The sequence below is a fragment of the Oryza sativa genome, chromosome 1 (assembly GCF_034140825.1).
Source record: "Oryza sativa Japonica Group chromosome 1, ASM3414082v1".
NCBI classification, from domain to species: domain Eukaryota; kingdom Viridiplantae; phylum Streptophyta; class Magnoliopsida; order Poales; family Poaceae; genus Oryza; species Oryza sativa.
Window position 1 is genome coordinate 10726678 of NC_089035.1, and position 14125 is coordinate 10740802.

General features: G+C 46.6%; 1 protein-coding gene and 1 pseudogene across 1 annotated transcript; both read right to left on the reverse strand.

Moving 5' to 3' along the window:
* Window positions 1–253: 253 nt before the first annotated feature.
* On the reverse strand, window positions 254–2027 carry LOC4326715 (peroxidase 2). The gene is made up of 2 exons (XM_015791891.3): window positions 1730–2027; window positions 254–1250 (listed from the first exon to the last, which is right to left on the reverse strand). The coding sequence occupies exons 1-2, from the start codon at window positions 1937–1939 to the stop codon at window positions 435–437; spliced, it is 1026 nt and encodes a 341-aa protein (XP_015647377.1). The 5' UTR covers window positions 1940–2027; the 3' UTR covers window positions 254–434.
* Window positions 2028–11827: 9800 nt separating this feature from the next.
* Window positions 11828–13141, reverse strand: LOC107277642 (peroxidase 2-like; annotated as a pseudogene).
* Window positions 13142–14125: the final 984 nt, after the last annotated feature.

A 14125-nucleotide genomic window follows, 5' to 3' on the forward strand; every position in this document is an offset into this window, starting at 1 on the left:
CAATTGACAACATCAAGAACCAGCGACGCGCCTCGGCGTCGTCCCCACCACGGTCCAGTAGCAGCAACACGAGCCCCAAGGCTGCTGCGATGACAACCCCGACGACTCTAGCCATGCCATCATTGAACACCCATCGCCGTCATAAACCACTCTACGATGATGAACTCCTTCCTGACGGACGTGCGCCGGAGCCCGGAGCCATGGAAGCGACCATGGGATTGATGATAACAAATTGACATAGAAGAGAGAAAGAGAAAGATCAAAGTTACCCTTAATCTGTACCAGTACATTACTAATTTACTCTGAAGAATAAACGGTTCAGATTATTTCTACCGGTACCACCAGAGCGTCGCTCTTGTCTCGTATATATCGATAGAGAGTGGGTCGTCAACATACTTGTACGTAACCCTGCAAGTCGTGTCTGAATTAGTGTACTAGCGGTGGTTGATGGAGCTGCACTTGTTCCTGATCTCCCCCTTGCTCCCCGCCGGCATGGGCAGCTTGCTGAGCTTGAGCAGCGAGGCGGCGAAGTCGTGGTCCCAGAGGGCGGCGTTGTCGGCGTACTCGTGGACGTGGCCGCGCGCCTCGTCCTGCGTCAGCAGCTGCCAGTCCGAGTTGAAGTTGACCACCTTGTCGAGGTTGTTGCGGTAGTAGGTGTTGTCCAGGGCGCTGACCGGCCGCAGCTTGCCAACGAACGCCGGCATGAACCTCGCCACGGTGGCGAGGTCCTCGTCGCGGGCGTTGTTCACCACCGCGGGGTCGGCGCCGCCGCCGCGGGAGCACTTGTAGTTGAGCAGGTTGCGGTAGGATGGCGTGATCTGGTCGGGCGGCGCGGCGAGGCGGGCGGTGAAGGAGGAGCAGTGGCCGTCGCCGACGGAGTGCGCGCCGGAGAGGACGACGAGCTCCTCGACGGTGAAGTTCTTGCGGGCGAAGCTGTCGATGAGCTGCCGGATGGTGAACGTGGGCTCCGGGAGCTCCGCCTGGGCCTCGTTGGCGGAGGAGACGAGGCCGTCGAGGCGGCCCGCGGGGACGTCGAAGCGGACACGGCCGTTGCTGAGGATGCTGCTGGCGTCGCGGGCGGCGAAGATGAGGATGTCGGCGCAGGAGACCACGCCGGGGCACCTCCTCTCGAGATCGGCCTTGATCTCCTGCAGGATGTCGAATCCTTCCAGCCCGATGCTCACCGGCGCCACCTTCTCCGGCCGAGGGTTCACGCCGGACGCGTCAAGGAGGACGGAACCATCGCAACCCTGCATTATTCATGCATTTATTGTGCATGCAACAACTCATTTCTCAACTCCCAACTTTCCAAGTTCTTGAAGGACCGAGTTTGAAAGTCGAGTGACACATGACATTATAATCTTAATTATGTTATTATTTTTTTAAAAAAAAATTATAGTCGTTTAAATATATAGCATGCGAGACGTAGATGACAACACGTATGTCCATTCGATCGAGTTCGTTGTAATTGACTTCACTTTACCGTGCTTAAAACCACCAAAGTTAGCTAGGTGGGTCAGTTTAGAACTTTGAGAAGGCATGTGTGTCCTGAAGGTGTAAATAAATTAAATTACTTCCTCCCATAAGACATACATGAATTGGATTTTAGGTTCATTTTACTCATGCCGTTAAAATAGTTAAGAAATAATCCTCCAAAAAATATTAAATATCGATCATAATGCCGAATATTTCTACACGAACACAGAATATCAAATTATTCGATTTGTACCCTGACAAAGCAGTCATGGAAGATGAGGCGGACGAGGGCGGCGCCGTTGCCCCTGTTAAGGATGATAGCCTTGATGACGTGCGACTTGACGACGTCCTCGACGCCGGAACATTTGTCGTCATAGTAGCCCACCTTCAGCTCGCCGGCGAGAAGTGTTACCCACAGCTGGACGGCGACCAGGGAGCAGATGACTGCCACCGTGAGCCTCATGCTGATCACAAATTAACCTACTCCACCTAGCTAGGAGACCAAAAGCAACAAAGCTGCAGGGAAAACTGCTTGAACTGCGAGAGCTAGCTGATGCTAAAACTCATGGTATGGAGGGGTATATATATTATTTGCCTGCAGGGCTTGGCCGAATTTTTTTACGGCTATATGTACTGACTGTACTGAGAGTAATGCAGTGATATTTACGGTGTTGAGACAGTGGATTATGTGAGTACCACTAACACTGTAAGTATACTCTACACAAACACATCGTCCTGTCTACTGTGAAGAGCTAGAGTACTATACTATAATAGTAGCAATTAATCTTGGAGAGCTAAAGTACTTTATCGAAAATAGAAGAACTGCAATAATAGAGCTATAGTGCCAGAAAGACTTTGCCACCATATAAGGTGTTCGTTTTTCTGAAGTCCCATCGTTTTGGATATGGCACTTAAAAAGTCATCAATCGACAGTTATATTTGATTTGTATTCAACTTCGAATTAATTTGAACATGCGTGCCTATAGAAAATATATATCATCTATTGATCGTTATTTTTTTAAAAAAGCTAGCAATTGATTTTTTTATGGCATAAAAATTTAACCGGTTCTTAATTTAATCGGAACAATTATGATTTTGAGTACCATGGGAAAAGATTAGTTCTTCACTAGTGAAAAGATGAGAGGACGTTCTCTCTCAAGGGAAAAAAACACTTTCCCTCCAGATTCAATTCTCAAAGTGACTGTCTTCTCTTCAGTTGCCTGGAAACAACAAAAAGGGTCAGTCAAATTTGGATGGCCAGGATTTCTTCAAGATTCGAGCAGCCCTAACCTTATCCTCCTCCTTCCCCCAACTCCTGACACCATCATCACTCGCCACTTCTCCACCGGACCAGCCTCCCCCCTCCCCGCACCTAGTGGCGTATCTAGGACTTAGGGTATTGGTCGCCGACTTAAAAATATTTGATAATCACTGTAAATATAACAATGCTAATGTATACGAAGTAGACTAAAAGTACACTATGATATATTAATAAGGCATCTTGAAAGCATTTTAAAATTAACAATTAAGTAAAATTTTGAGTTAAAAGAAGCTTGTATGCCTAGAGAAGTTTGAAGAAGATTACTATACAACAACTGGGGAGAAGAAGGCAATTTAGAAGTATTCTTCTCTCCTGAATGTTTCTGAAAAAGAGATACTATATTTTCATCTCTATTCATATTTCAATCATCAACAATCTACTGTACAATAGTACAGTTTAACATCAAAACTCACAAGGGTTAAAACTATAAATTAAGAGTAAGTCTAGAGGCCTTAAATACCTTGCTTACAGTTTTGTGTGGGCATCGCCGCTGCTCCTGCCAGCTGCGTGCCGCAGCCCCACGTGGCACCGCCACGCCACTGTACCTGCACGATGCATTAGGGCGTTCACAGTGCGTCACTGATTTTTGTTGTTTCTTATATGCCACGTAGACAAAGAATCTCGTAAGCCTTATACTCCACAGTGCAAGTTGCCTTGAGTAGGGTTCACAGCTTTTCCTCTCTCCCACTCGGCTTTTCCTCTCTCTTCCTCAACGGAAGCACCTTCCCTCCCCTCTCTCTCTCTCAGTGCATCGTGGATTTGTGGCCGAGCAGCCAAGCGGCGACGGCGGCGACCGTCGGAGGAGCGGCGGGGCTTGGCTTCGCCGGCGCACCACCCTCCTCTCCCTCCGCCCCCCCAGCACCCGCGAAAAAACGGCGAGCGCCGGCCCGCGGAAGCGGCGAAGGATTCGACGGCGGAGGACTCGGCGGCGGAGGGCTCGACGGCGGAGGAGCTCGACGGCGGAGGGCTCGGTGGCGGACGAGCTTGACGGCGAACGAGTCGGCGGCAGTCGATCTGGGACGGCGCCGGGCGGTAGGGGACGATGCGCGGGAGCTCGACGGGGGACGACGCACGGGAGCTCGGCGGTGGAAGGCGTGCGGGGGCTTGACGGCAGATCTGGCCTCCTCTTCCTCCGACGCCAACAACGAAGTTAGGTGCTGCCGCCATCTTCCTTCTCCTCGCCGCAGCCTCCTCTTCGTCCGGCACCCCCATCTTCCTTCTGTCGTCGCCGCCCCGTCGTCGAGCTCGCCAGATCAGGCCTCGAGTTCGCCGGATCTGGCGAGTGGCACTTCTTTGGGGGTTCGGCGCGGTTTGCTGGGTGTGGTGACCTCGCCAGCGACCGAGAGGAGGAGAACGCTGGCGGCGCGTGAAGCCACGGAGTGACGAGGCAATGACCTCCACAACGCCGCGCCCCACCTTTCTCCCTGTGCCGCACACCTCGATTGAAGCGAGGTCCGTATGACCACTTTTGGCTCCGCGGCTGGCCGACGTGTCGTCGAATATGCGAATCTTTGGCGTAAGGCTGAATGACACGTCCTTGCATTGTGAATGCCCTTATTGCTGCATACTGGTTGCTGCATGCTGGCTGCCGGTGCTGTCACAGTGCATTGGAGTGGAGGCTGGCGTGCGCGAGAGAGAGAGTGTGTGTGTGTGAGTGTTACGGACTCACGGTCGAACGCTGGCTGGTCGCGTGAGGTAGGCAACTAGGAGGCAGAGCCGCTGAGAATGGCAGAAGCCAGACTAGAAGTGAAGCTGACTGGTCGCTTCGGTTTCAGTTGGTTACTTTCATTTTTCTTTTTTTCTTAATTTATAAAACCTATATTAAGATGGGTCTTGGGCCAGCATTTTTTTGGTTCGGGGACCACCCGGACCACCCTACAGATCCGCCCATACCCCCATCCCTGCCTACCCCTCTCTCTTCCTCCATAAGATGGAAACGGCAGCATGCTCGCGCGTCGCCATCTTCCCTGTCTCCGGAGGCTCGTGCCGTCATCGTTGCCGCCTCCTAAACCCATGGCCTCACACGCCCCTGCCGCCAACCCCGGCCACCATCCTCATGTCTCCAACAGCACCCTCACCGCCTTGATCGCCCTCCCATCGACGCCGTGGCCACCGTCCGCCGGTTCGACTTCCACCTAAGGCCATCTCTATGCAGAACACTAGCAAATATCATTCACAAATGCACTAGAAACACACGAAATTAAATGACACCAAATGCATGACACTTCGATTTGATAATCGGTAGGAGTATATATATTAGCATGTACCAACCATATAGTCTTCTTCTATAATCCCTCTGTTTCAAAATATAACTACTCTTAGCATTCAAATTTTCTATTTTAGTTAGTTCTCCATATGCCTTCTCATCTCAACCAATCATAATTATGTCTTATTTAATTTCTCTACCTACTTTCTCATTCCTTTCTGGGGGAGCTGTTGAAGACAAGGAAGATGGAAGGATGGAGAAGCCGCCACCAGCCTGCGCTACAATATACCAGGCCTTCCTTAATGCGGATCCATCGTTGCTCCATGACGAATTTGCAAAAGGAAAATCATTATAAAGTTTAGCATCAGCAAATTCTAACGACAACTCGAGGTCTTGGTCATAAGGAGTGTTCCCAACAATAAATAGGATCGTCACAAACACTGGGGGTTTCATCGTTAGCAGTTAGACTATTACATCATGATGAAGAATTTCGTCATAGAACTTGGTAGGTAGGATCCTCATGGTTCCACAATGTTGGTCCCATTTGTGATTCTGAGATTATATGGAGAAATTTGTCATAACATTTGGGCTAGCGCACACGTGATAAAGTATTTTCTCCACAGAACTAACGAACAATAGTTTTACGGAGGTCCTAGATGTAAGATGTGAAAAACGTAGAGGAGATGATTTGTCCGGTGTTTACATGGACAGTGTGCATTTGTCCGATGTTTGTTTTCCAAATCAGTGTGCGTATCTATGCTCTCATTTTAGATTATTTACATATGACACTTTCACCGGCCGGTGACCGCATCTTACAGACCAGTGTGGTTGAGTTATTTGAGAACATATCGACCAAAACGATCTAGCCCCCGTTCTGGTCAGTAGTGAAAGTCGAAGAGACATTCACATTAGAGCAAGTTTAATAGTATAGCCCACTACTAGCTCCAAATTATCTATAACCAATGTAATAGCTAATTCATATAATTGCTGCTTACTATACTATTAATAACTGGTCCCACCTGTCATACACACATTACGTCTTGGAGTTCGTGCTGCAGTTGGTTATAGATCTGTAGCCCGCTGCTCTTCTCTCTCTTCCTTTATCTCTTTAAAATATGTTTATAGCTGGCTTATAGCCTGCTATTGTACCTTCTCTTATCGTTCCAAAGGCGCTATTAACACGTATATTTCTTGACAAAAGTGTCTTGTCATGGAAGATCGGAACCATTATAGTGTTGGGGAGAGGGGAGCAGGTCATCCAGGGAGGGTGTGGGCAGCACAGGAGACGCAACTGTCTAGGTGAAGTTGCAGCGGTGGGACTGAGTGAGAGGGAAAGGGATTAGGGTTGGGAATTGTTGCATGAGTCTCAAAGCGATGGAAGGGTGTTTTACGTCAAATGCCATGTATACAATGCCCTTTTTCTTTTATTGTCACTTTGACATATATCATTGCGGAATGCATAATATATATAGCGAATATGTAAATTTTGTTTCGAAACAAAACGTCTCCAAAGAAGGTTTTGCCATGATTATATTCTCACTTTTCAATTCCCGAGTGATTAGTTTTTAGATAGTCCGATTATTTTACGTATGTCAGTGTCGCAGTTCTGCAACTCTGGCCCTGTTTAGAAAACTAGCCCAGAGTTATTTTGAGAACTATTTTTTAGCACAAGGAAATAGCCCTCTAATAAAATAGTTCTAAGTTGTTTAGATCCGAGGATTATTTTAAGAGCTATTTGGCTTTTAATGCACCTTCCCATGAAGAGAGAGAAAAGACACTTTTCAGTGGGCCCCACCCGTATAGCCCCAATTAGCACCCCTTGAGGGTGGTAGTTTTTTTATGGGTTATTTCCAAATAGCACTAAAATAACTCACCTGTTTGGAACTTTTGGGCTATTTAGGGTTATTTGAGGGAGGGCTTAAAAATAACCCATGGATCGATCGTAATTTCTTTGGCCAAAATAAGCGGAACCACGCATATAAATGCTAGCCGGCAAACTCTTGGAGCAAATGCAAACTAACGTCAGTCATTTCAGTTTGGCGTAAATCAATACCATGAATGTACGTGTGCAACACCTAAATTCTTTTTTGATGGTGGCAAATTGCAAGCTAATCCTATATACTAAGTATATAGTTCATCCCCAGTAGTTAATACTATTTCTCTCTTTTATCATTAAGCCACATAATCCTAATTATTTTTAGCCTTTGGATGATAGATCTATCGTCCAAATTGTCTCTTCTTTCTTCTCTCTTAAAAACATGCGATCTCAATTATTTTTAGGCTCAAAATTGTATCAAATTGTTTTAGTTTTGATAATCAAATTACATCTTATTTGTATATATTATGCAACTAAATTTTCCGCACCAACGGGACGGGGTATTCATCTAGTTAACTATATGGGCCGTGCAAATTTGATTCTTAGTGCCTTGCTTCTTCAGTCCGTCAACTATTTCTTACATTTCGTTCCAAAAGAACAACTATATTTTGATACAAAATAAAACTTTGAATATACATAGGACGTGTACTTCTCTTAAAGTATATATATATGTGTGTATATACAGTTACATTCGACACATTTTCCCTTTGAGTGAAAGTCTGCATATATATAGTCAAATGTTCACGTGTTTTTGTATGGCACATATACTATTTTGTACTAGAAGGAATAACATGCTCGATGAATATTATTGAAAAATACAACATCGCACCAAATTACTTCGTCCGTCCCAAAATGTTGATAGATAGGATGGGATGTGTCGACGGACTATACAACAGACGGGATTTGTAGAGTATGGAGATCGTTGGAACCAAGGTATACACGATATCATATCAAGCAGACAAGGACAAAGGTTTATACTGGTTCGGATCCTTAAGAGAAATTATCCTATCAATTTATATGGATTTATGATGGAAAAGTCACAAAGATTACAATGTGGAATAGGACGATTAGACTAATCCACTAACTAGAAACTGTCAAGAACGACCCGACGAGATCTATTTGGCAAATATAGCTTTGCCTTCCTTCGGATTGCTTCTCAATATGGTTTTGGCTATGGCTTGTAACTCGATATCCCTCCCTGGACGAGGGAGATCTATATATACCATAGATCACCTTCTTCTCCAAGTAAAACTCGGAGAGATAAAACAGGATATGAGCCCAAGGAGACCTTATCTTCCCTGAATAGACTAACACCAATTCCAGAAAGATAATTTCCTTTCTTTTTTGTTGTATTTTTTTAACTAAAGGATTCCTTCTCGGTATATGGTATTGTCGTATTACATGAATCCGCGTATAGGAGATATGTCTTATCCTTGACACTGATAGGATGTGACCCACATCATAGGTCACATCTATAGATGGCTAAATGGGTCGCCCGGCCCAGTACGACCAGGGCATGACCGGAACTGGGCCCCAAGATCTGCTAGGCCAGCACGGCCCGACCTACAACGTTGGATCGGACCATGCCCGGCCACTTGCTGCACCAACGGCCTAGGCATGACCCAATATGACTCGTACCGTGCTAGGCCAGCCCGAAGGCACGAAAGCCCACCGTGTTCCTCCTTGGAAAAGTCTGTTTGGACTCCCTCATCTCTTTAGGTCAACTCTTAGATGGCTGAAAATAAGTCTATTTTGCATCACTCTCATCTCTAATTGGGTCGTGTCTTATATGGTTAGACTAAGTCTATTTTGGCTCCCTCATTTTTTTGCCTAACTGATCATTGGACCGGCCCATGCCGGGCCGGCCCATCGTAACGAGCATAGGCCCAGGCACGACCCAAAGGTCAGGTCGGGCTAGCACAGGCCTGACACCAGTCAAGTCGTGTCGTGCTTGGGCCGCGCCGTCGGGTCCCGGGCCTTTTGGCCAACTATAGTCACATCCCATTCTAACAACATTTTGGGACGAAGGAAATGAATAACTAGAGCACTACTGCATGATGATTATCACATGCAGTATTACATCAGTACATATTTCAAACAATATATATATCGCCGTTCATACTTTCAATGTCCGAATGAGTTTGGGATCCCAAATTGTTATCTAATTAGGTGTTTAAACAGGGGATTGAAAATAAGAAATTTGAATTTGAAATGAGTTTGGCATCTTTGGCGATTTTGGGTCAAGGGGAAAGGAATAAATTGGTATCATTGGCACAACTATAGACATAGATAGATGACACTAAGAAAATTCCAAACTGTTGAATAAACTTTTATTTAAAACAGTTTTCACATGAAAACCGGAATTTTACAAGGGATGATGATACTACCCAGTGCAAAGCCCATAAGAGGACGGAGATGAGTTGAAATTAAAGAAAAACAAAGTTAATGGGAAATTTCTATGTTTAGAGTAAGAGATGTTTTATGACACTCACGATCGAACTCCAAAAACATGGTTTTTCTTTTTTTTTTAATGCATTTCCCCTACAACGCTCTAGTTTTATGCCAATTTGCTAATACAAACTATGACTAATTTTAACATTTTCAACTAAATTAGAGGGATACAATATTGGAAAAGAATATGTTTTTACCGAGTGCCAAGTTGCATGCTCCACCTAGTTATATTTTTTAATTAAATTGCCAAAATTCCTAACATTTCCAGGATGATTGATAGAATGAAATTTTCAAAAAATACGTCAGGCAAAAATTGAAAGTAAAATAAATTTAGTATAAAACACATCATATATTGCAGACATCAAAACATGTTGATGGGACCTTAAAGACAATGAAGATATCTTTTAAAAAAATAAAACATAATTCTATTTCTTAAAAAAATAATATCTTTTTATTATAGGTTAATTTTTGGTGCTCATAGATATAACATACATGCATATTTATTTTCAATATAAAATAATGTAGTTAGAGATTGGGGGTTTTAGGGTCTGTTTGGTTGGGGACTAAATTTGCCACACCTAACCTTAGGCAAGCCACAGTTTTAGTAGACATTGTTTGGTTCTTGCCACAAGTCTATTTTGCCTAATTCTTAGCCACCTGGCCCACATGCCATACACACTATTTTCTTACCAGACATTGCCTAAGCTTAGTTTGTCATTTTGTTTGCCACAAAAGTGTGGCAAGACTAAGCTTAGCTATAAAATGTGTGCCAATATTAGTCAAACAGACCCTAATATTGCCGACAACGTAGCAGCGGCAGGGAAAGGGTTGTCGTTGTCGTTGTCGTCGAGGAGGCTAAGGAGGTCGTCGGCCGTGGAGATGAGGAGGGAGCGGGAGCGGTGGCAGGCGCGGGAGCAGCAGCCACGGTGCGGGGAGTTGGCAGGCTGGACGGCGGCGGAGGAGCTCGAGCAGCGCCAGCGTCGGCCTTGCCCGTCAACGAATCGTCGGTCGGATCTCCTCTCCCGCCTCACGCCCATTGGACTCGTCTAGCTCTCCATCGAAGAGGATGCGGCGAGGAGGGTGTCGGCAGAGGGGGGGGGGACGGGAGGATGCGGCAACACTCGATATCTCCGCGGCGGAGAGCGCGGACGGGAGGATGCGGCCGGTGGAGGCGGCGTGCGAGCGAAGCGGAGGCGCGGCGGTGGCGGCAGGCGACGTCGTCATCGGTAGCCCGCCTCCTCCCGCGCGCCGCCCCTTCTCCCCTCCAGTCGCCTTGTCCCGGCGCCGCCCCTTCTCCCTCCCCCTTATCCCAATTGGCCACCGTGCGCCGCCCTCACCGCTGGTCGCCACCCGTCGCGCCATCCTCCTCGCTGGCAGCTGCCCATCTCTTCATCGTCAGCTTGCAGAGAAGTGAGAGAGAGAGATGAGGAAGGGAGAGAAGAGGGAAAAGAGGGAGAGGAGGCTGACGTGGACACCTGACATGTAGGGGGCCACGTGGGTCCCATGCTAACTCAGTCGCCACGTAGACCAAAACTGGGGTCAAAACCACCAAAGAACCTCGGGTGACCGATTTTGCATAGTTAAGGGACCCCGCATATCTGGTTTTACGGTTCGAGGATGTTTTTGTATTCGGATGACAAGTTGAGGGTCCTTCGGTGTACTTTTTCCTCGTTTCGTTAGATAGGATCATCGGATCACAAATTCATCGGCGGTCCAGAAAATTGGAGCTGACGAGTGATCGACGAGGAGTCGAGGAGTCCGTTTAGGTAAACTTGTATGGGCCTGGTTCGGCCCGTTAGAAAAGTGGGAATTCATTAGCCCCACTAGACTCCAAATCGGCCTAGTTCGGTCCATAGGAGGTCTTCTAATTTATTTTCTTTTGTTCTGAAACTTGAGACCATAAAAATGTTTATTTTGTGAAATAAAGATATATACCTCTTACAACTCACTAAACATCTAATGCAAGCTCATCGATTAATCATCCTAAAACTAACATACAATATTAATCATGCCACATGAACTTACTAAACACCTAATCGTAACATGCAAGTATACACATGCATATACAATTTATTACATTATTAACCACAACATATAAGAATGCTAAATAATTATTGCATCATTCTCACAATATTTCAACCGAAATATATCCATCATTTATACAACATTTAACTTATATTAATCCATATATTCCATAGCAAAACGTGAGACGTCATCTAATCTACTATTAGTATATAGTTGGACCGGTTGATCCGCATCATCCACATAAGAAGGGTTGTTCAATCATTACTGTTTCTAATCATAGTCATTGGGTCATTTCTCTATGCTTAATCACAACCATAAATATACGAATATGAATTACATCCAACGCCTGAATACATGGAACTTCCGTAATCACGGTGCGGAGATTAATTAATCGTAGCTTAAACAAAAAAAAACAGACTCAAAAAACGATGAATGGTAGACACCGGCCGTGCCGGACACCACACCGGATAAACCAAAGAATTGTGCAACCAAAAACGTCGCATCGATGCCATATATATCAACTGTTACCGTTGACGCACGTACGTAGGCGTAAATATGCCAGCGCACGTCGACGATGCAGAGAGTGAGGAATTTAGTTGATGGCGCGGCACGTCTTCCTGATCTGGCCGACGCTCCCCGCCGGCATGGCCAGCTTGCTGAGCTTGACGAGCGCCTGCGCGAAGTCGATGTTCCACAGCGTGCCGTTCTCGGCGTACTCGTTGACGTGCTGGAGCGTGGAGTTGGTTCCGACGAGCGCCCAGTCGGAGTGGAACAGCACCAGGTTGTTCTTGTTGTTCTTGTAGTAGCTGTTGTCCAGGTAGTCGCCGCCGACGGCCGGGACGACGTAGCTCGCCAGGTCCCCCAGCGTCGCCGCGTCGATGTCGCGGATGTTGTTCGCCAGCGTCGGGTTCGCCGCGGCGGAGGACGACTTGCAGGTCTTGTTCAGGACGTTGTCGCGGTAGTCGGCGTTGATCTCGGAGTCCGGCGCGGTGAGGCGGTCGTCGAAGTTGGAGGAGTGCGCCTTGCCGATGGAGTGCGCGCCGGAGAGGATGACCAGCTCCTCCGGGGTGAACCCCTTTTTCGCGAAGTTGGAGATCAGCGTGGCGACGCCGGTCTTGGAGTCGGGGAGGGTATTCGTGGCGTCCGCGGCCGAGGAGACGACGCCGTCGAGGCGGCCGGCTGGCACGTCGAAGCTGACGCCGCCGTTGCTCATGTACCTCGACGCGTCGCGGCCCGCGAACACGACATGTCGGCGCAGGAGACGACGCCGGGGCACGCGGTCTCGAGCTTGGCCTTGATCGCGTCGATCACGTCGAGCCCCGCGATGCCGATGTTCGCGCCGGACATCTTCTCCGGTGAAGGATTTGCGGTCGAATTATCAAGAAGGATCGATCCATCACAGCCCTAATGTCCAAAAGAATAGTAATCAGACAATTGATAAATAATACGAACGATTGTATTATGCATGGTTGCGTGAGCATTAGTTGTGTTTACCCTGACGAAGCAGTCATGGAACAACAAGCGTACGAGGGCGGCGCCCTTGGATCTATCAGCATCGAGGAAGTCCTTCACGGTATTGTACACGATGGACTCGACGTTGACGTTGTTGCACTTGCCATTGTAGTAACCCACCGTCAACCCGCCCGGCGCCGCCGACGGCACCACGACCGCGGCGACTAGCCGGAAGGCCACCGCCAGCATGCACACTACCACGAAAACCTTCATTTTTTTTACGTACTCTGCAGTCTGCACTGTACTGCCTTGTGAGTCCCAGAGACTTCGACCGAGTATGTGCTTCTCCTCTATGTGTTTTCCGGTGGTAGTGTGGGATCGAAACCAACCTGACCTGCTTATATATACTGCTTATCGAGCTACACCGATTATCCAAAGTACATGTTTAATTAGTTAGAAAGGTATAAGTTGGTAGTTTATGCTCAGGCAGCAAGAACAAATAATGATCATCTATCTGTCATTCCTAGCTCAAGGACAAAAGGAATACAGCATGGTGGTTATTGACCGGAATCTTGGGGACACTGGGGCAACTAGCTAGTAGCTAATTAGGTGGAACGTGGCAAACTGGCAATCGTGTTTACATATAATACGCGGTGTGCACGAACTTAATTCTCCGATCCCCGTGGACTTTCTCTTTTTAATGTTTTGTTAGACAATAGACCGTGTGTTGCTCTGGTACAGCTACGATCAGACCGACAGGGCTATGCACTGGAAAGCTAGGTTTTATCTCGTCAGAGTCATATTAGTAGCTAGCCGACATTCCTTTCAAAAAAAATATTGATAGCCGACAGATGCTCACTGTAGATATAGGTTGCTCATGAGTGATGACTTCGATTATATTATTAGAGTTGACAATTAGGATTAAAAACGGCGCATTTCTTCCGGAGTTTCCTCATAGTCATATATCGGCCATAGGCAAGCTTCAAAAAGAAATAAAAACGACAATAGGATGAATAACATATATTGATTGATAACCACCAATGCTGATTCATTAAAGGGTTAATTAGATCTATGCAACTATCAATTTTCATATTTAAAAAATTAAAATACTATCACCCCTTTTAAATAGGTTACCAAAATTTTTAGACCAAATTATCCTCGTCTTCTTGCATTGTCCGCTCATCTCTCTTTTTTTTTCATATCTCTTGACCTTGCAAGGGACAGTTCGTTTGTCTGAGATCTATGGCCTAGGCGGTGCGGCTGTCCTGTTATGGGAAAGCGAACAAAGGTGACACCATATGGTCTACGACAGATGCCG

Excerpts from the sequence above, each read along its gene's own strand:
- LOC4326715 (XM_015791891.3), bottom strand. The coding sequence starts at position 1,939 with ATGAGGCTCACGGTGGCAGTCATCTGCTCCCTGGTCGCCGTCCAGCTG. Across the intron at positions 1,251-1,729 it reads TCCATGACTGCTTTGTCAGG|GGTTGCGATGGTTCCGTCCT; the intron begins GTACAAATCGAA and ends TGAATAATGCAG.